The sequence below is a fragment of the Brachyhypopomus gauderio genome, chromosome 3 (assembly GCF_052324685.1).
Source record: "Brachyhypopomus gauderio isolate BG-103 chromosome 3, BGAUD_0.2, whole genome shotgun sequence".
Taxonomy (NCBI): domain Eukaryota; kingdom Metazoa; phylum Chordata; class Actinopteri; order Gymnotiformes; family Hypopomidae; genus Brachyhypopomus; species Brachyhypopomus gauderio.
This window is the reverse complement of record NC_135213.1, coordinates 3,213,595-3,235,051: the sequence shown is the minus strand read 5'-3', so window position 1 is coordinate 3,235,051 and position 21,457 is coordinate 3,213,595. Positions and strand designations below refer to the sequence as shown.

Below are 21,457 nucleotides of genomic sequence, written 5' to 3'. Positions count from 1 at the left end.
CGGCAAAACCTACCTACCGGACCGTTAGCTGTTCTCTCTCCGTATCTAGAGTTAGCAGCTTAGTAGCGCCTAGGTCACGTGCTGACGTCACGTAAAGTCAGGAGGGCACGTAAGGGTCAATGTGAATCAACGTGATTCACATGTGAATGGTGATTATTATTATTATTATTATTATTATTATTATTATTATTATTATTATTATTATTATTATTATGCCACACAGACAGACTTTCACACATACAAAAATTGACAAAAGGGCACTTTGGGCAGAAAGGGCCAAAGGGGCAGGTGCTCCAGCACCCTCCGCCCCCCCCTCTGCACGTGCCTGTTTGGGAGACGCAGAACAACTGAAAAGATGCTGGATGAGTGCCTGACACCATCTGTCAAACATGGTGGAGGTAATGTGATGGTCTGGGGTTGCTTGGGTGCTGGTAAAGTGGGAGATTTGTACAAGGTAAAAGGGATTTTGAATAAGGAAGGCTATCACTCCATTTTGCAACACCATGCCATACCCTGTGGACAGCGCTTGATTGGAGCCAATTTCATCCTGCAACAGGACAATGACCCAAAGCACACCTCCAAATTATGCACAAACTATTTAGAGAAGAAGCAGACAGCTGGTGTTTTATCGGTAATGGAGTGGCCAGCGCACTCACCAGATCTCATCCCCATTGAGCTGCTGTGGGAGCAGCTTGACCGTATGGTACGAAAAACGTGCCCATCAACCCAATCAAACTTGTGGGAGCGACTTCAGGAAGCATGGGGTGAAATTTCTCCAGATTACCTCAGCAAATTACCAGCTAGAATGCCAAAGGTCTGCAATGCTGTAATTGCTGCTAAGAGAGCATTCTTTGACGAAAGCAAAGTTTAAAGTAGAAAATTATTTCAATAAAAAAAAACATTATTTCTACCTTGTCAATGTCTGGACTATATTTCTGATCATTTTGCAACTTATTTGATAAATAAAAGTATGAGATTTCAGGGAAAACACAAAATGATCTAGGTCACCCCAAACTTTTGAACGGTAGTGTATAATTAAACTAAAGAGACACTGTCCATTAAATATGTGATTAACAGCATATATCATCAATTAAAACATCTCAGCAACAGGACATTTTATTTTCATTAAGGAGATCTTAATGAACAATACTGAAACATGAATAATGGTTAAAATAATTCATATATGTAACACTGAAAAAGCTGTTTAGAAAATTTCATTTACATTAGTGATTTCCTTGTAACTCAGGGAGTCACTTCCACACATCCGTCTGGACTATAATGTGACTGGCAGACACTTCCATACATCCCTCTAAATTACCATGTGATGGGGTGTCACAGGTTGTGGTGCTTGATTGATTTTTATCCACAGAGGTCAACATCAATTAATATCTCTATGCAAAGTCTTCATAGCAACGCTGTTCAAAACATTTCCTGAATCTGTAGTCTGCCCATTAAATTTGGTCCATCGTAGAAGTTATGAACCTATAACAATAGGTTTAAAATCATGCCTACATTTCATTTGTAGTACATAATGATGGGGTGATGTGTGATTGGGTAATATGTGATTGGGTAATATGTGATGGGGTGATATGTGATGTTGTGATGGGGTGGTCAGTTAGTTTCACCCTAACAATCCAGATTACTCCACCAGCCAGCTGTCCCATTACAAAATAACGTCTCCTCGTCTATATTATGCAACATGGTGGATGGGTTGAGCTTGAAGGACCTCATCTAACACAAAAATAAAATGAATAAACAATGCTGTTATGCAGAATACAGACAAGTAATGGGGCTTGTATGATTCAGATCAATGAATGCAATTACATCTCATAACAAAAAGTGCACTGCCTGACCAGAAATGAACCTTTTAATTCACCAAAACGTCCTATTTCATTGCTGAAATTAATGAGATATCAGTATGGTAGTACTGACTTGGTGCCTAGATTGTCAGGCAGAGGAGGAGGAATATGTATAATATATCGTGATTGTTTAGAAATTCATCAGAAATACTTGGATATCTTTAATTCATTTGAGATGCTGTCTATTAATGTAATTAGTCCATCTGAAAATAAAAGTTCATTTTCCCTAACAAATGTATATAGACCACCAGGGCCTTACTCAGATTTCTTAAAAGATTTCACAGATTTTACAGCAAATTTAGCAGTTAGTAGTGACAAAATAATAATGGTAGGAGACTTTAACATACATTTTGATAATGCGGAGGATCCACTGACAAGGGCTTTTACTTCTATATTGAACTCTGTTGGCATTACACAAAACGTTGTAGGACCCACACACTATCAAAATCATACCCTAGATTTAATCTTAACGTTGGGTATTGACGTAGATAATATAAATATACTCCCGCAAACCGTAGCTATCTCTGATCACTATTTAGTCAAATTTGAGATTCATCTTAACATAAATACCCGCCCGTCTCCTCGGCAGTGTATAAAGCGCTCGATAAATTCATTAACAGCAACACAGTTTATTGAAGCCCTCCCTGATTTAACTGCTCTAGCCCACTCGCCATCCTATCCAGAAGAGTTAGACAGTCTAACCAACTGCATAGAGAATACCTGCAGATCAGCTCTAGATATAGTAGCTCCACTCAAATATAAAAAGACTAGATCTAAAAAACTCTAGTCTTAAAACAAATAGCACGTAAATTAGAGCGTAAATGGCGATCTACTAAGTTGGAAGTATTCTACTGTGCCTGGAAGGATAGCATCATTGACTACAAACGGGCACTCGCTAAAGCACGCTCAGCATACCTAGCCTCACTGATAGAGAAAAATAAAAACAATCCTAGATTTCTTTTTTAATACTATTTCCAAACTTACAAAAAATCAAGCAGGCGCAGAACCTCAGATTCCAGTAAACCTCACTAGTAATGTATTTATAGATTTTTTTGATAATAAAATAGAGAACATTAGACAAAATATAAAACCTTTTATTAGCAATACAACTGGTATGTCATCTGGTTTGGTTGACATCGATTTAAATCGCATACTGGGAGAAAAACTTGATGCTTTTCATCCACTCCCACAATCAGAATTAGAGAAAATAATTTCTTCCTTAAATTGTGCTACCTGCACACTAGACTCGGTTCCATCAAAGTTATTAAAAGAGGTATTACCAGTGGTAACTGAACCTCTTCTAACTATAGTTAACTCATCCATTACAATAGGTCACATGCCCAAATCATGTAAATTAGCAGTTATTAAACCTCTGATTAAGAAACCAAATCTTGATCCTACTGTACTGTCCTACTGTCTAATTATAGACCCATTTCAAACACATCATTTATATCTAAGATCATAGAAAAAGCTGTTGCCCAGCAATTATGCCTATATCTGCATAGGCATCACATATTTGAAAAGTTCCAATCTGGTTTTAGGCCCCATCACAGTACTGAAACAGCATTAGTTAAAGTAACAAATGACCTCCTCCTTGCTTCAGATCAAGGTTATGTATCGCTGTTAGTGCTTCTTGATCTTAGTGCAGCTTTCGACACAATTGATCATAGGATCTTGCTAGAAAGGTTAGAACGCTGGGTTGGAGTCTCTGGCACAGCCCTTTCATGGTTTCATTCTTACTTAACAAATCGCTATCAGTTTGTAGAGCTCAATAATATTCCATCCAAACGTACAAAAGTTAAATATGGGGTCCCGCAAGGCTCCATTCTAGGACCACTATTATTTACATTATATATGCTACCATTGGGCACAGTTATAACCAAACATGGTGTCAATTTTCACTGCTATGCAGATGACACTCAACTTTACATATCAGCCAAACCTGATGACAAACTCTGTTTAAGAAAAATTGAGGCCTGTGTAAAAGATATTAAATGCTGGATGTCTCTAAACTTCCTCCAACTTAATGAGGACAAAACAGAAGTTCTCCTTCTGGGCCCTAAGGCCTCAAAACAGAAAATTCCAGATCTAATGCTTAATCTCGCAGGCTACCCCATTACACCTGGCACAGTAGCCAAAAACCTAGGCGTCATACTCGACTCTGACTTATCATTTGATAAATACATAGATAATACTACTAGGATAGCTTTTCTACATCTCCGTAACATTGCTAAATTAAGAAATGCATTATCACAGGATGATGCGGAAAAATTGGTGCACGCCTTTGTTAGCTCTAGATTAGACTACTGCAATGCACTACTGTCAGGATGTTCAAATAGGAATCTAAATAAACTTCAAATAGTTCAAAATGCCGCAGCCAGGGTTCTGACCAGAACTAGAAAATTTCAGCATATCAGTCCAGTCCTATCAGCCCTGCATTGGCTCCCAGTTAAATTCCGTATTGACTTTAAAATTCTTTTAATAACTTATAAAGCATTGCACGGGCTTGCTCCTGAGTACCTTCAGGAACTTATTTCCTATTACGAACCCCCACGCCCACTAAGATCACAGGGTGCTGGTCTTTTATTAGTTCCAAAAATTAATAAGGTAACAGCAGGGGGAAGAGCCTTTTCTTGTAAGGCCCCCCAGCTTTGGAATAATCTTCCTAAATGCGTCCGGGACTCCGACACAGTCACAATCTTTAAGTCTAGGTTGAAAACCCACTTATTTAGTTTAGCGTTTGATAATTAATATCCCCCCTTAGATAAAAGTACAGATCCAGGGGTTCATAGACGAAGGGTTTTATGGTAAACTGGGGCGCTGGTGCTGTCGTCCTGTCACTGCTCGTGGTCACTCAAGTTTGTTGACAGTGCAGTGGACGGATGCCATTGTCTCAGAATGCCCCCAAGCCTATGTTACCTTCTGGTTCTGCCTTTTTAGCTAGGCTGTAATAATTTAACTAAATGCCGGAGTTGCTGCCACACTCCGGAAATGTTTATAATTTTACCTGTCCTGTATATGTCCTCATACAGAGCTAATTTTCCCTGTTTCATTTCTCCACATGGCTGCCCGCCTGCTTGAGGAATAATGAGATGAGGAGACCAGCGATCCATCCTGAGCCAGCCACCTCCTGCCTAACCGGATGCATACATCATGATGGACATTATTACATATTTTTCCTTTTCTTTCTCTTCTTTCTGTCTAAATTGTTGTTGTTGTTGTCATGGTGACCGGTGTCGGCCAGAGGAGGATGGGTTCCACCCCTGAGTCTTGGTTCCTCTCAAGGTTTCTTCCTCATGCAAAAAAACTAGGGAGTTTTTCCTTGCCACTGTCGCCTTTGGCTTGCTCACTGGGGGCTAGGACTCGGCACTTGTAAAGCTGCTTTGTGACAACAACTGTTGTAAAAAGCGCTATATAAATAAAATTTGATTGATTGATTGATACTTGGCCTCCATCTAGTGGCCATATTCCAGAACTGACTGAAAACTATTGCTCACATGAAACACCACACAAACACACACAAAGCTGATCTCAGCATGTGATTTAGTTCTGTGATATGACTCAATTTCCCAATACACATTATTTTGATCCTTTTGGGCCTTTAGTGCCTCAGTTGAATTGAATGTTTTGTCACATTAATTTATTTATGCATTTTTTCCACTCAAACAGCTTCTATTCACTTTTGGGTCTAAAGGACCTATTGGGCTTCTTTTTGCCTATTGAGGCCAAGAGGCCAATTTGTGTGTGAACCCGCCAATTGCCGCTTGCGGCTATATTTTAGTTTGTTTTTGTGTTACATTTTGGTAATTTATCCTAATTTGATTAAATTGTTTGCAAGTGAACATTCAGTTACAGTAAGAAAGGGAATTGGTGAAGGTTTAGATCAACCAGTGGTCAGAGGTGCGTCTCATGAACCTTTACTGTAATTGGCAAACATTTATAGGCGTAAACACTACAGTATCACAAAGTCTCATAATGGAAAGACAAGGCCATGTACAGGGTGAACAGCCAAGAAGAGGAGTAAGACTGTGTGGTGTAGAGAGGTAAGACTGTGCGGTGTAGAGGGGTAAGACTGTGTGGTGTAAGGCTGAGGGGACAAAACAGTGAAATACGTAAGGGCAACATTTTTGGACCATGTTTTACATGTAATCATGGTCTCACAATGGCTGAAGCTGGTCGCTGGGTGCAACCGAATATTTGAAGAACAACTGTGTCTTCAATCGTTCAAACATTTCATAGAGAAAACATGTACACTACCGTTCAAAAGTTTGGGGTCACCTAGACAATTTTGTGTTTTCCCTGAAATCTCATACTTTTATTTATCAAATGAGTTGCAAAATGAATAGAAATATAGTCCAGACATTGACAAGGTAGAAATAATGTTTTTTTTTTATTTGAAATAATTTTCTACTTTAAACTTTGCTTTCGTCAAAGAATGCTCCCTTAGCAGCAATTACAGCATTGCAGACCTTTGGCATTCTTGCTGTTAATTTGCTGAGGTAATCTGGAGAAATTTCACCCCATGCTTCCAGAAGCCGCTCCCACAAGTTTGATTGGGTTGATGGGCACTTTTTTCGTACCATATGGTCAAGCTGCTCCCACAACAGCTCAATGGGGTTGAGATCTGGTGACTGGGCTGGCCACTCCATTACCGATAAAACACCAGCTGCCTGCTTCTTCTCTAAATAGTTTGTGCATAATTTGGAGGTGTGCTTTGGGTCATTGTCCTGTTGCAGGATGAAATTGGCTCCAATCAAGCGCTGTTCACAGGGTATGGCATGGTGTTGCAAAATGGAGTGATAGCCTTCTTTATTCAAAATCCATTTTACCTTGTTCAAATCTCCCACTTTACCAGCACCAAAGCAACCCCAGACCATCACATTACCTCCACCATGTTTGACAGATGGTGTCAGGCACTCTTCCAGCATCTTTTCAGTTGTTCTGCGTCTCACAAATGTTCGTCTGTGTGATCCAAACACCTCAAACTTTTATTCATCTGTCCATAACACTTTTTTCCAATCTTCCTCTGTCCAATGTCTGTGTTCTTTTGCCTATATTAATCTTTTTCTTTTATTAGCCAGATATGGCTTTTTCTTTGCCACTCTGCCATGAAGGCCAGCATCTCAGAGTCGCCTCTTCACTGTAGACATTGACACTGGCGTTTTGCGGGTACTATTTAATGAAGCTGCCAGTTGAGGACCTGTGAGGCGTCGATTTCTCAAACTGGAGACTCTAATGTACTTGTCTTCTTGCTCAGTTGTGCAGCGGGGCCTTCCACTTCTCCTTCTACTCTGGTTAGAGCCTGTCTGTGCTCTCCTCTGAAGGGAGTAGTACACACCATTGTAGGAAATCTTCAGTTTCTTGGCAATGTCTCGCATGGAATAGCCTTCATTTCTCAGAACAAGAACAGACTGTCGAGTTTCAATTGAAAGTTGTTTTTTTCTGGCCATTTTGTGAGTTTAATCGAACCAAAAATTGTAATGCTGCAGATTCTCAACTAGCTTAAAGGAAGGTCAGTTTTATAGCTTCTCTAATCAGCAAAACTGTTTTCAGCTGTGCTAACCTACTTGCACAAGGGTTTTCAAGGGTTTTCTAAATATCCAATCGCCACCCCCCCCTCAACAACTTACGTTCGCCACCCCCGCCGCACCGGACCTCAGGTTACAGGTATCTGCCAAAATTGGACCGCGGACAAATTTAGTTGAGTACGCCTGCCATATATGATATCAAGACTAGCTCATAGTGGTAGCAGAGTTTCCATTTTCACACAGCAAGAGGAGGCTGTATGTGCTCAGGTTGTTTTGAATGTGTAGAATAAGTTTCTAATTTTGCAGTTTTTCCAGTCAGCTGTCTGTCTTTTCTGAATTTCAATCAGATTTGTTTTTGTCAACAAATTGCAGTGCAAACAATATTGCTGTACAAATTTGATTCCAGTCCAATTTCTTTCTATCAGTCTCCCACATACAGTCATGTGTAACTTTGTGTTCCATGTAAGTTTGTATGTGTGTAACATGTATTTGATATACCACAGAATGTGCAGCGTTCTTGAAATCAAAAGCTAAGCTAGTTTCCATCAGAATATACACTCTACACTGACTGTGACTTACAGTTGCACTGACAACATGACTAAGTATTTTGACTACCTTATTCATAGGCAATGGCACACAGACTAGATATTCTGATGGCACTGACTAATTGACTGACCTAAATATTTGCTTTTGGGGCAAATTTTTTGAGTGGAGTATGTGCTTTTGCAGGTATTTCATTGAGTTTTGCTGTTTGCACTGTTTTGAGAAATGCACTAGTTGTGAGGCCAATGTAAATCATGATGTGAGAAATGTACCAAATCGACTGGGAAAAACTGTAAGAAGATACTGAGTCCAGATTACCCAACATGCTCTGGGGGAGAGGTGGAGGATGAGCAGGATCAGAGCAGTGTCAGAGAGGGGGCGCTGAAGATCACACTGCACATCCTGAGGAACATGAACAAGACAAACCTCACTAGCACACTACAGACCAGTAAGACCTCTGGGTCATGGCTCTATCACTAACTACAACTAACTACTACTAGTATCACTAACTACATTTAGTCCTATGTGTGATGGGTATTGTTAAGGTTTATTGTAAATGTCTTTAAGATGTAGATCAAAATCATCAGGGTTCATAGACAGGATTTGTCACGTAGGGCTACGCCCCCTCTCCTAGCTGTCACTCTGGTTTCCCTTGTTCCCTCGTGTCTGTGTTGTTCCCTGCTCCTGGATCCCCAAAAACTCCACTGCTGTCTCTCCCAAACATTTCCATGCCTCCACTGGAATATCATCCGGTCCAATTGCCTTACCACACTTCATTCTCTGAATTGCAGCCCTTACTTCCTCCTTGCTCACCTGAGGCACTTCCTGATTCACAACCTCTACCTCTTCTAACCTTCTTTCCCTTTCATTCTCTTGATTCATCAGTTCCTCAAAATACTCCTTCCACCTTCCCAAGACACTCTCCTCACCAGACAACACATTTCCATCTTTATCCTTTATCATCCTAACCTGCTGCACATCCTGCCCATCACAGTTTCTCTGTCTGGCCAATCTGTACAGATCCTTTTCCCCTTCCTTAGTGTCGAACTTCTCATACAGCTTGCTATATGCCTTCTCTTTAGCTTCTGCCACTGCTCTCTTTGCCTTATGACACATCTCCTTGTACCTCTGTCTACTTTCTTCATTTTGCTGAAAATCCCAATTCTTTTTAGCCAACTGCTTTCCTCTCAAACTTTCCTGAACTTCCTCGTTCCACCACCACGACTCCTTGTCTATGTTACTCTGTCCTGAGGTTACACCAAGTACCTTCCTAGCCACATCCCTCACTGCATTTGAAGTCTCATCCCAGGTACCCAGAACACCACCACCATTACCCAGTACCTGCCTCACCTCATCCCTGAATTTTACACCACAGTCCTCATCCTTTAACTTCCACCACCTGATCTTAGGTTCCGCTCTCACTCTCTTCCTCTTCTTCTCCTCCAAAACCATCCTACATATCACCATCCTATGCTGTGCAGCTGCACTCTCCCCTGGTAACACCTTGCAATCACTAACCTGTCATAGAGCCCACATTCCTGCTCTGCCTCCTCTCCTTCAGCTTCAGAACCCTCTTCCCCTCTCTCCTCCTCCTCCTTGTCCCAACAGTAGTCCAATTTTCACTAATGCCCTGTTGGACAACAGCACCAGTGGCGGTCGTTTGTAACCCGGGCCTCGACCGATCTGGTATGGAATTTCTATTTTTGATCCGCATCATTTGATTTGGCGCAGTTTTTACACCGGATGCCCTTCCTGACGCAACCCTCCCTATTTATCCGGGCTTGGGACTGGCACTAAAATACACTGGTGTGTGCATCCTAGTGGCTAGGTTACTTGATTTTTAATTAATAATTAATTAAAATAAAGGACTAATAAATGATTTTCTTATCTTATCTTAAAACAGATTTCCAAAGCAAAAACGGAGTCTAAAGAGGAAATTGTTTAATAAAAATAAGAACTAAAGATTCCAATCACTTATGTAATCTCTAACAGTTCAGTCTTCTGTTTGGCACACATTCATATACATAACAATCACTTTCACAACATATGATGTGATGTCAATAATATGAAATTAGTTAAATGGTTGCGAAAAAACAAATATTCTGTTCTTAGCTGGATGTTGAGTGTTGAACAATAGAAATAAAATGATCTGTAGGTAAGACAACACTGGAGTAGTGATAATGGGGTCCCCAAACTTAAACGTAAAGTAAAAAAGTTACCATTATAATTTTCTACATTTAGTCACTACTAACTGAACATTTTTTTTAAGTCCTGGGATAATTAGAACACTCCTCTGTATAAAAGACTTTATGTACAGCAAATTATCATGAATAAAAGTAACCTACTGTCATTTTGCACTGGTCAAATTTCCAAGGTCTCCTGGGTTAATCCAGCTTCTGATGCATTAACTGTTCACTCACAATTACTCACAGTGCTTACAGATCTTGAAAATGGATGCTTTTGTGTTTGATGACACTGACACAGTCCTTTGTGTCAAAACTAGGGAGTGCAGATATAAAATATGTGGCAGAGATCACAGCCTCTTGTGGCTATGCACATATAGCTGTTCCAAACAATGAAGGAATGATGTACAACTATAATTGTCTTTTATCCCAACACACTGCTAGTGTCTTACTGTTGAATACACAACCTGAGGATCCACTACTTCACTGTGTCTTCCTGCTTTCCTGATTTTCTTATTAGAAAATTGTAGATCAGCATAGTTAGAATCCTGCTCAAGCAATGAAACAGAATTACACTGAATGATAATTGTCATATTTCTTTTGTCAATGTAAATATAAATATTCATTATATTTTGATTGTAACATTTTAAGCATATTTAAATAATGTATGATTCCATATTCTTTTAAAATGTTTAAAACTTAAAGTGTTTTTATCATATTAATTAGAATAATAAAGTGCTTAAGGATCTAAAGACTCAATGTACATGTAAACTTTACTAATTCCCTTGATATTATGAATTTATTTTGACAACAATTTGACTGAATGCAAAGTAATATTACTTAACTCATGATTACATAATATTGACATGGGTTATAACTTTTTTATGCATTTCCAGAATTACCTTTGTCACAGTAGAGCCAGTGTCTGTAAGAAACAGTAAAAAGAATGTATTTAGATGTGCATCTCATATAGTCATGTATTTATTGTAAATTGCTATTTTATCTAGTAGAATGTATATTTATGTATAGATATATACATTTGTATAAAAATATATTTCTATAATGATAAGAATATTAAAGAAAATGTACACGCTGACATTTTATATTTGAATATTCAAAGAAGGGAAGTGTATCAGTTTTAATAGTATTAGTGGTACCTGTGTGTTTTCTCCTCTTTGGTATGATTAGAACAATGATGAGAATCACAATCGCAGCACCAAACACCACCGTCAGTGTGAAGAAGACACCTAAAGAGTTATTTTAAAGTGTTTGATTTAATATATTAAATGAGATATGAATCTCATTTCAACAGCAGAAGAAACATAAAATTCCAAATGTTGCAGTTTATTAGGAAAAAGAGAAACTGATGAAAAATATTATATGAACCTTCAGTGCTGTTTTTGGATGGTTTTCCATCTTGATCTGGAAAAAAATGATTCATTAAAAATTAATCAAACACACCATAGTAATGTTTGTTAATGAGTATTTTGTATAATAAAGAAACGTACCTCTCACTTGTAGATGTGTTGCGTTGCTGAAGAAAATATTGCTTTGCCAAATGCCACAGTAATACAGTCCTGTATTTGTGTGATTCACTGCAGTTATTGTCAGAGAGGTGTTCTGGGAGTTTACAGACATCGAGATATGATTATTTTGTATAACAACATTACAGGGACTTGTTGCATAATATTTTTTATAAATTTGGCACTGAAGTTGTTGTGGCACAGAACTGTCTGTGTGTTTGAACCAGTATATGTAAGCTGGTTGTGTCAGGTTATAGTGATACCAAATCGTGACATCATCACCAGGTTCTACCACCAATATTAAAGTGTCTGGAGAGCCCAGAGGCACTGGGAGCAAATCTGTAATCCAGAGAATACCACAAAATGGTATAAACACCAACACAATATTTAAAAAAACATGCAACTTTAACTAAGACACTAACTTGCTTTAGAATTTCAAAATGTTATCTTCAAAAAATGAAAGTTTATTATTTCTACTGTACTTTATAATATAAATGAGATTAGAATAACTTACGAACGCCATGGAACAGGAGAATCAGAGCTGATATACACACCGTCCCTGTCATCATAGTAGACACACTGAGGAAATGTCACTCTTGATTTATACAGTTGGAGGTGTGGCTTATGCAGAGTATAAATGGAAATTTGTAAACTACCATAATTTCATTGTGACTTTTCCTAGTGAATGTGTCATGATTTCCTTGTAAATGTGAATTTTCCAGCACATAAACATTCCCACTGTACAGTGAACGTAAGTTGTTGAGCAGGGAGGAGACACGTAAGTTGTTGAGCGGGGGGGGGATGTTGCGAACCTAAGTTGTTGAGCGGGGGGATAGTGAACATAAGTAAGTTGTTGAGCGGGGGGGGGGGGGGCATAAGTTGTTGAACGTAAGTTGTTGGGTGGGGGAGGGGGGCAAAGTAAGTACGTAAATAATCTACATTTAAATGCAAGTGTGGCGTGACAGCGTGTGAAGACGCTCAAATACGTGTGTCAGTTGGCAACCCTGCACTGGTCCCTTATAAAAAGATAAGATAAACACTGTTACAGACATGAACTCATGATAGCCAATTAAAGACAATTAAAATTGCACATAGGGAGCTGGATTATCAGTTTTGATATTTTTGATATGTGTTTTCTTACTGAGAGCTTCTTTCTTAAAAAATTGCCGATTCGGAGGGTGCCATACTGTTACACATGGATGTTAAATAGCACATTGAGTTTACAAACATATATAAGGCCTTTACTTTGACTTAGCAAAAAATAATCTGGGCCAACAAAAACAGAGCTTTCTTTGGATTGATTATAAACACATCCAAAACCCTGACAGACAGTAACAGGCACTGACTACAAATGTTAGTGTTTACTCCTAGCATCTTTTCAAGTTGGCTGTGTGTTTTCCAGTTTTCACCATGGTTACCACCTTTTTTCTCATTATTCTTTGGAATTCCCCTTTTGGTACTTGGCCGTTTCCTGTGTTTCTGGGTTTTGACCTCTGTCTCTGGATACAGTTTTGGATTTGCTCACTGATCAGTAAAGCCTGTTACTCTTTCCACAAGTGTCTGTTCCTTTCTGGTCGCTTACACATTAAAAATACATGATTATGAATTATGAAACAAATTATGACAGTGACTTTTATATATCTGCTAAACCTGATATTAATGACTTTTCTGGTGCTGACTTGTGACAACTGCTCTGCTGCTAATGGCATTTTAGCAAAAGTAGGCTTGACTAGTTTCCAGGTACTTTAGGTTCCAGATACTTTAGTTATTCCATCGTAGATGTGACGGGGTGACAGAAGCAGCAGACGTGATATATGATGCAGTGGTTTCTTTAATATCCATAGCACAGAAAAGTACAACAAACAAGAAAGCAAAGGAGCGCAACACGCAAACAGCGTGAGGCAGCACAAAAAGTGCAGAGTCACTAAACTTGACTCTAGGGAAGAGTTGCGGCAGAAGACATCACGAGCAGGTTCACTCCTGTAGATGGAGGGAATGCACACCACAGACCTGCGGGACCTGTCGGCTTAAATCAGGGTGTGAGGCTGATGAGGGACAGATGCAAGTGATTGTAGAATACGTGGGTGAGTTAGACTGTGGGAGTGAATGGGAGGTGGAGTGAAGTGGAGTGGGCTGCTCCCATGTGGGGCTGGTATGGCCTACCATGACAGTAGAGAGTTAGACAAACTAAACAAAACCACACAAGACTGGTCATACAGGTCTGGCAACACTGCTCGTTTGCTGTTTGGCAGATTAATAAAATGGAACTCACTGAACCATGTTATGACCCTCAGTTAATGTCTATGCCCTAGGAGACTGCTACCTTCAAAATTCTGGTGATTATATACAGACACCAATAATCTAACCATGGTTTAGTCAAATCATAACTACGAAGATCACCCTCTGCAAAGATGGGGGAAAAAGTTTGACTTTTTTGAAAACAGGATTCATGTGGTTTTACTGCAGCGAGGGGTGTTAGTAGTCTTGTGGTCAAGAAAAACAGGGTCAGCTAAGGTGTGCATGCACAGACAATTGCAAACATGAATACATTCATGCATGCACAAGCACACACTCTAACATGGCGAGTCAGGAGCAAGACGAAGAAAAATTGGCATTTTCAAGGTGGCGATATAAACATTATTTAAGAAAATACTTGAAGTTCCTGAATGTCTACCAGACTGGGTATTTGATTTATTTAATTAAGAATAGAGGTTTTATTGTTAAGTTTACTTCTGTTGTGAACAAACTAGTTGTCTCAGGTTGAGAGAATTTCATTTAATTTGATAGATGTAAATGCACTTTATATAGTGTAACTGTTTACTTTTGCTTTTTTTTATTTTTTACAAAGATTTGGGATTTTAAAGGATTTTATCCTGCACTGGTCTGTTGATGTGCAATAAATATCAAAAGTTAAACACCTTTCTGATCTACTCATTTCAACTGACTGTGAAAACTTTTTCAAAAAAATCCTTATTCACTGGCATATAACTTTTTTTTTACAGTAATGCAAATAGCTACTTTCCCTGGTAACGAGTTACTTTTATTATAGAGTAATTCAGTTACTAACTCAGTTACTTTTTTGAACAAGTAATGAGTAACTACAACTAAATACTTTTTTTAAAGTAACGTTCCCAACACTGTTAATTACTGCTGACCTGTATCACTATACCAGAATGTGGATTAAATTAATAAAAAATTGTCCTGTCCTTTTTTAACCTAGATGCAATGTTTGCTTTGAAAGTGTTAATGGAGAACTATAGGGAAGGACAGAAGGAGTTACATTGTGTGTTTGTTGACTTAGAGAAAGCTTATAATAGAGTACCGAGACAGGAGCTGTGGTATTGTATGAGGAAGTCAGGAATAGCAGAAAAATATGTGAGGGTGGTGCAGGATATGTATGAGAACAGTGTGACAGCAGTGAGATGTGCGGTAGGAATGACATATGGGTTTAAAGTTGGGGTAGGACTACATCAAGAATCAGCCCTGAGTCCCGTCCTGTTCGCAATTGTCATGGACAGACTGACGGACGAGGTTAGGCAGGAGTCCCCTTGGACTATGATGTTTGCTGATAATTGCTGGACATTGTGATCTGTACACTGTAAAAAAAAAAGACCTAAAAAACGGCAAACAGTTAACGTAAAATTACAGTAAAATACCACACATACAGTGGGGAAAATAAGTAATTAGTCAGTCACCAATTGTGCAAGTTCTCCCACTTAAAAAGATGAGAGAGGCCGGTAATTGACATCATAGGTAGACCTCAACTATGAGAGACAAAATGTGAAAAAAAAATTGAGAAAATAATTTTGTCTGACTTTTAAAGAATTTATTTGCAAATAATGGTGGAAAATAAGTATTTGGTCAATAACAAAAGTTCATCTCAATACTTGTTGTATATCCTCTGTTGGCAATGACAGAGGTCAAACGTTTTCTGTAAGTCTTCACAAGGTTGGCATACACTGTTGCTGGTATGTTGGCCCATTCCTCCATGCAGATCTCCTCTAGAGCAGTGATGTTTTGGGGCTGTCGGCGGGCAACACAGACTTTTAACTCCCTCCAAAGGTTTTCGATGGGGTTGAGATCGGGAGATTGGCTAGGCCACTCCAGGACTTTGAAATGTTTCTTACGAAGCCACTCCTTTGTTGCCCTGGCAGTGTGTTTGGGATCATTATCATGCTGAAAGACCCAGCCATGTTTCATCTTCATTGCCCTTGCTGATGGAAGGAGGTTTGCACCCAAAATCTCACAATACATGGCCCCATTCATTCTTTCATGTACACGGACCAGTCGTCCTGGTCCCTTTGCAGAGAAACAGCCCCAAAGCATGATGTTGCCACCCCCATGCTTGACAGTTGGTATGGTGTTCTTTGGATGCAACTCAGCATTCACTGTCCTCCAAACACGACGAGTTGTGTTTTTACCAAATAGTTCTACTTTGGTTTCATCTGACCATATGACATTCTCCCAATACTCTTCTGGAACATCCAAATGCTCTCTAGCAAACTTCTGACGTGCCTGGATTTTGACTGGCTTAAGCAGGGGGACACGTCTGGCACTGCAAGATCTGAGTCCCTGGCGTCGTAGTGTGTTGCTGATGGTAGCCTTTGTAACGTTGGTCCCAGCTTTCTGCAGGTCATTCACTAGATCCCCCCTTGTGGTTCTGGGATTTTTCCTCACCGTTCTTGTGATCATTTTGACCCCACGGGCTGAGATCTTGCGTGGAGCCCCAGATCGAGGGAGATTAGTAGTGGTCTTGTAGGTCTTCCATTTTCTGATTATTGCTCCCACAGTTGGGGGTTCCGGTTCCGGTCGAGAGTTACGCTGTGCGCTTGTTTGCTGCCGCTTCTCGCTGGATCTTCTTCTATCTTCTATTTTGATTTTCTTTTTCGGGCTACTTTACTTTTGGACTTTACAGGACTTGTTCCTCGACTTCTCTGGATTTTGTTTACTCTGGACATCTGCTCTGAAATACTGCCATAGCTCTGCCTGCTCTACGGTGCCATCTCTAACCTTTGGTTAGCCGGCAATTCACCGGCTATTGTTGCTAGCTGCGAGCCTGCCTGCATGTACCGTCCCTGTGGCTCTGGTAAGACGAGTGAATAGTTTCATTCTTGTTGCCATCGGCTATCAGCTTCCATCCGTAGCGTAGGCTGCTGTTTGGGTGTCTGGTTGGTGTCTGGTTCTGCTTTGGCTAACGTAGTGATTGCGACGGGCTCTCTGGTGTTATTATGTCGTGTTGGTGGCCAAGTGGGCTCGTAGTGTGTACACTTTTTTCATCCCTTGGATTATTATTTTTTGACCGTGTGATGGAGGATTCTACTGGCACTCCGAGCCTTTACCCTATATACTCGTACTCCTGTGAGGACTTACGAAGGCTAAGTTCTTTCTGCCGGCTTGTTGCACATACTTTCAACCTCTGCCGCTCTATCGGTATCTGTAGACGACCACGGTATAAACGTGGCCGGAAAAGCCAGACTTATCCAGCACCTCGATCTCTGTGTATTAATCATCCTGCTGTACGGATTACTGATCGTGGCTGTAGGAGACGCCCTGGAAGAGCGCATCGCGGGGCGAACCACAGGTTTCTACTTGAGGTTCCTTGTTCCCCATCGTTGAACCAGCTTTCGTCATCGCTCTCTCCTTGTCGTTTATCCAACCTGGCGCTATTGAACTGTCGCTCGCTCACAGATAAGGCTGCATTAGTCAATGACCTTATCGAACAGCATCAGTTGGAACTACTCTTTTTAACTGAATCGTGGCAGGTGCCGGGTGACTTTACATACCTGAACGCTGCTTCTCCCCCCAATTTTAACTATCTGGCCTCACCTAGAAAAATAGGTAGAAGTGGGGGCCTGGCGGTTTTATTCAGGGACAACTTTGAAATGACTGTGTGCAACCCGCAGGATGTTTCCTCTTTTGAGGTTTTGGTTCTTAAAGCTCCTGGGTGTATATTTGTTATGGTTTACCGCCCCCCGAAGAGTTCTCTGACTGAATTTATGTCTGAATTTGGGGCGATCTTGGCGTTTGCCAGTTCTCTTTCCTCCTCTATTATTGTTCTCGGTGATGTTAACATCCACCTTGACTCTGTCTCTTCTGCATCTTCAGAATTCATGTCATTGATCAGCTGTTTTGACCTAACGCAACATGTGGACTTTCCGACTCACAAGCAGGCTCATATTCTGGACATAATCTGCTCTACGGGTGGGAGTATTTCTAATTTAACTGGTCATTGTGTTGGTGTTGGTGTGTCTGACCACATACTAATCAATGCCTCCTTCTCTCGACCTGTTCCCAAACCTAGTTCAAAAACTGTACTTACCTATCGTAATGTTAAGGCTATTGATTCTCTCTCTCTGTCGGCTTCTCTGGAAACATTCAATTTTGCCCATCTCAACTCCATGCAATCCATTGATGATGCTGTATCCTTCTATGATCATTCTCTACGTGATTGTCTTGACACCTTGGCACCGATGAAAACTAGGTCTGTGCCTTCTGCTCATAGATCGCCTTGGTTTATTCCTGCTCTTCGTATTATGAAAACAGCTGGTAGATGTCTTGAATGTCTTTTTAAAAAATCTAGGCTGCAGGTTCACTACCTAGCTTACACTGATCATCTGGTCTCATATAAAGAGGCCCTAAATAATGCTCGTGCTTCATATTATACTGACTTATTCAGAGCCGCTGGTCAGAATCCCAAGCTTCTGTTTTCAGTGGTAAATAAGCTCCTGTGCCCCCCACTAATGCAATGCCTTTCTGAAATTCTACGGTGACAAGGTGTCAACCATCTATCAAGAACTGTCAAATACCCCTTTGGACTGCCATGGGCCTATCACTTTCTCTCCATCTCTGCCACTTTCTTTCTCAAATTTCTCTCTGACTGACTCAACTTCTATTCTCAATATCATAGTTAACTCTAAGACTTCATCCTCTCGGCTAGACCCTATTCCTACTCATCTTCTTCAACGTTGTGCTTCTATCCTTTCTGAACCAATATGCCACTTGGTTAATCTGTCTCTCACTTCTGGCTATGTCCCTGTGTCTTTGAAAACAGCAGCTGTTACACCTATTATCAAGAAGTCTGACTTAGACACAACTATCCTGAGCAATTACAGGCCGATTTCAAATCTCCCATTCATTACAAAAGTTCTAGAAAAGGTTGTGGCTTCCCAGCTGCTTGAGCTCTTGAACTGTAATGAATTATTTGAAAAATTTCAATCTGGTTTTCGTAAGCACCACAGCACTGAGACTGCTCTTCTCTGTGTCTTAAGTGACTTTCTCCTCTCCGCTGATATAGGCAGTGTCTCTGTTCTGCTGCTTCTTGACTTTACTGCTGCCTTTGACACAGTGAATCATGATGTTCTCCTGACTAGGCTCTCTGAGATTGGTCTCTCTGGAACCGTGCTATCTTGGTTCCACTCGTATCTGACTGGCAGGCTTCAGTTTATTTCTATGGGAAACCACACGTCTGACACAGTACCCATTAAGCATGGTGTCCCTCAGGGTTCCGTCCTTGGCCCCCTCCTTTTTATAATTTATATTCTCCCCCTTGGTTATATTTTTTGTAGTCATAAGTTACATTTTCACTGCTACGCTGACGACACACAGGTCTACCTCAGTCTCAAACCAACTGCACTTTTCCTCCACCTCAGTTAAATAGTTGTCTTATTGACCTGAACTCCTGGCTTAGGGCAAATTTTCTTTCATTAAATGCACACAAAACCGAGTTTATAATCATTGGATCCAAGTCCATGGTTAACTCATTCAAAACTCCTGCTCTCACAGTAAATGACATTCCAATTTCTCCATCAGTCACTGTCCGAAACCTAGGTGTTCTGTTTGACTCTTATTTGTCATTAGAACCACACATCAAGTCCCTGTCTCGGTCGGCATTCTTCCACCTTCGTAATATTTCTCGTATTCGCCCTCCATTACCCACCACTGCTGCTAAATCGCTGATACATGCTTTTGTCACCTCCCGCCTAGACTACTGTAATTCACTGCTATATGGACAAATAGTGCAGAATTCTGCAGCTCGGACTCTCACTAATGATGACCTAGACACTAGAAAATCTGAGCACATTACTCCTGTTCTTGAGAGACTTCATTGGCTGCCCATTACCTCACGCATACACTATAAAATTTTACTCCTTATATTCAAGGCACTTCATGGCCTGGCTCCTAAATATCTACTCGACCTCCTAAAACCCTATAAGCCTTCTCGTAACCTTAGGTCTTCGGAAGCAGGCCTTTTGGTGGTCCCTAGGTTCAGGCTTAGCTCTATGGGTGGTCGGTCCTTCAGTGTCGCAGACCCTTTGCTCTGGAACTCTCCCCACCCCTCTCTTCACTCTACTTCTTCTCTCCCTCAGTTTAAAACCTTATTGAAAACTCACCTTTTTTCCCTTCATTTTTCCCCTGCACCTTCTTCGGGCTTTGTTTAATTTTTATTGTTTAATTTTGCTTATATTTGTAAAGCGACCTTGGGACTTGTAAAGGCGCTATATAAGCTTAACTTATTATTATTATTATTACAGTAGATTTCTTCACACCAAGCTGCTTGCCTATTGCAGATTCAGTCTTCCCAGCCTGGTGCAGGTCTACAATTCGGTTTCTGGTGTCCTCCGACAGCTCTTTCGTCTTCACCATAGTGGAGTTTGGAGTGTGACTGAGGTTGTGGGCAGGTGTCTTTTATACTGTTAATGACTTCAAACAGGTGCCATTAATACAGGTAATGAGTGAAGGAAAGAGGAGCCTCTTAAAAAAGAAGTTACAGGTCTGTGACAGCCAGAAATCCTGCTTGTTTGTAGGTGACCAAATACTTTGCAAATAAGTAATCCACCATTATTTGCAAATAAATTCTTTAAAAGTCAGACAAAATGATTTTCCCAATTTTTTTTCACATTTTGTCTCTCATAGTTGAGGTCTACCTATGATGTCAATTACAGGCCTCTCTCATCTTTTTAAGTGGGAGAACTTGCACAATTGGGGACTGACTAAATACTTATTTCCCCACTGTAATTTAACAATGAATTACTGTAAAATTACAGATTTTCCCGCCAAATTTGTGTAAAATTACAAATTTTCGTTGTAAGAAAACACAGCTAGAATGTTAAAATAACAGCATAATTAGGTTACTTCATGGTATTATTTAAACAATCTACAAATGAACTTGTCAAAGTACAGATATTTCAAAGTAAAATAAAAATATATATTCAAATTAACTCAATTTACTGTCATTTAAATCTTATTAAAATGTGTCAACAGAGGTAATCTGTGAATATATGTTCATATCCTATAAACTTACAGTGGATAACTGTTAAATGTTGGTTGATCAACCCACAAACTCTTACAATGTACTGTTAATCAATTTCAACATTAAAATAATTGGATTCTGCTTTTTAAATACACAAAAATAATGTAAAATTATATATATTTAACCCTATATAAAAGTCTATGGTTAGTGTGTTCAAAGATCTATGCTTTCATTTCATGTGATAATATTCACAGACAACAACTATACCATAATAAAAAACAATATCATGTTAAGATAAACCAAAAGTTTTGTAGTTTCAAAAGTTGTGTGTTTAATTTAACATCCAAGGGTCCAATAAATATGCTACTCTTTCCTATTAATTTACGGTGCTTGGAATGTATTAACATCTTAAGTTTCTGTTAAAACTACCAATATTACAATACATTTCTGTAAACATAAATATTTTTGTGGTTATTTTGGTCTTTAAATTCCAGCTTACATAAACATTTTACAGTTACCTTTTATTTCAGCAGATAAAAGAATGGTGTACTTACATAAATTAACAAACAAC

At 39.8% G+C, this 21,457-nt stretch overlaps 2 protein-coding genes across 3 annotated transcripts in view; both read right to left on the bottom strand.

Moving 5' to 3' along the window:
- The window catches only part of LOC143510001 (BOLA class I histocompatibility antigen, alpha chain BL3-7-like), a 133,398-nt gene that overhangs the window by 35,451 nt on the left and 76,490 nt on the right, over positions 1–21,457 (bottom strand). The gene's annotated exons all lie outside the window — the stretch shown is intronic.
- Positions 9,894–12,426, bottom strand: LOC143510007 (uncharacterized). Its single transcript, XM_076998961.1, has 6 exons — positions 12,151–12,426; positions 11,622–11,975; positions 11,500–11,535; positions 11,271–11,360; positions 11,016–11,038; positions 9,894–10,661 (listed from the first exon to the last, which is right to left on the bottom strand). The coding sequence occupies exons 1-6, from the start codon at positions 12,203–12,205 to the stop codon at positions 10,554–10,556; spliced, it is 666 nt and encodes a 221-aa protein (XP_076855076.1). The 5' UTR covers positions 12,206–12,426; the 3' UTR covers positions 9,894–10,553.

Excerpts from the sequence above, each read along its gene's own strand:
- LOC143510007 (XM_076998961.1), bottom strand. The coding sequence starts at position 12,205 with ATGATGACAGGGACGGTGTGTATATCAGCTCTGATTCTCCTGTTCCAT. Across the intron at positions 11,361-11,499 it reads ATCCAAAAACAGCACTGAAG|GTGTCTTCTTCACACTGACG; the intron begins GTTCATATAATA and ends ATAACTCTTTAG. Across the intron at positions 11,039-11,270 it reads AAAGAGGAGAAAACACACAG|ACACTGGCTCTACTGTGACA; the intron begins GTACCACTAATA and ends TGTTTCTTACAG.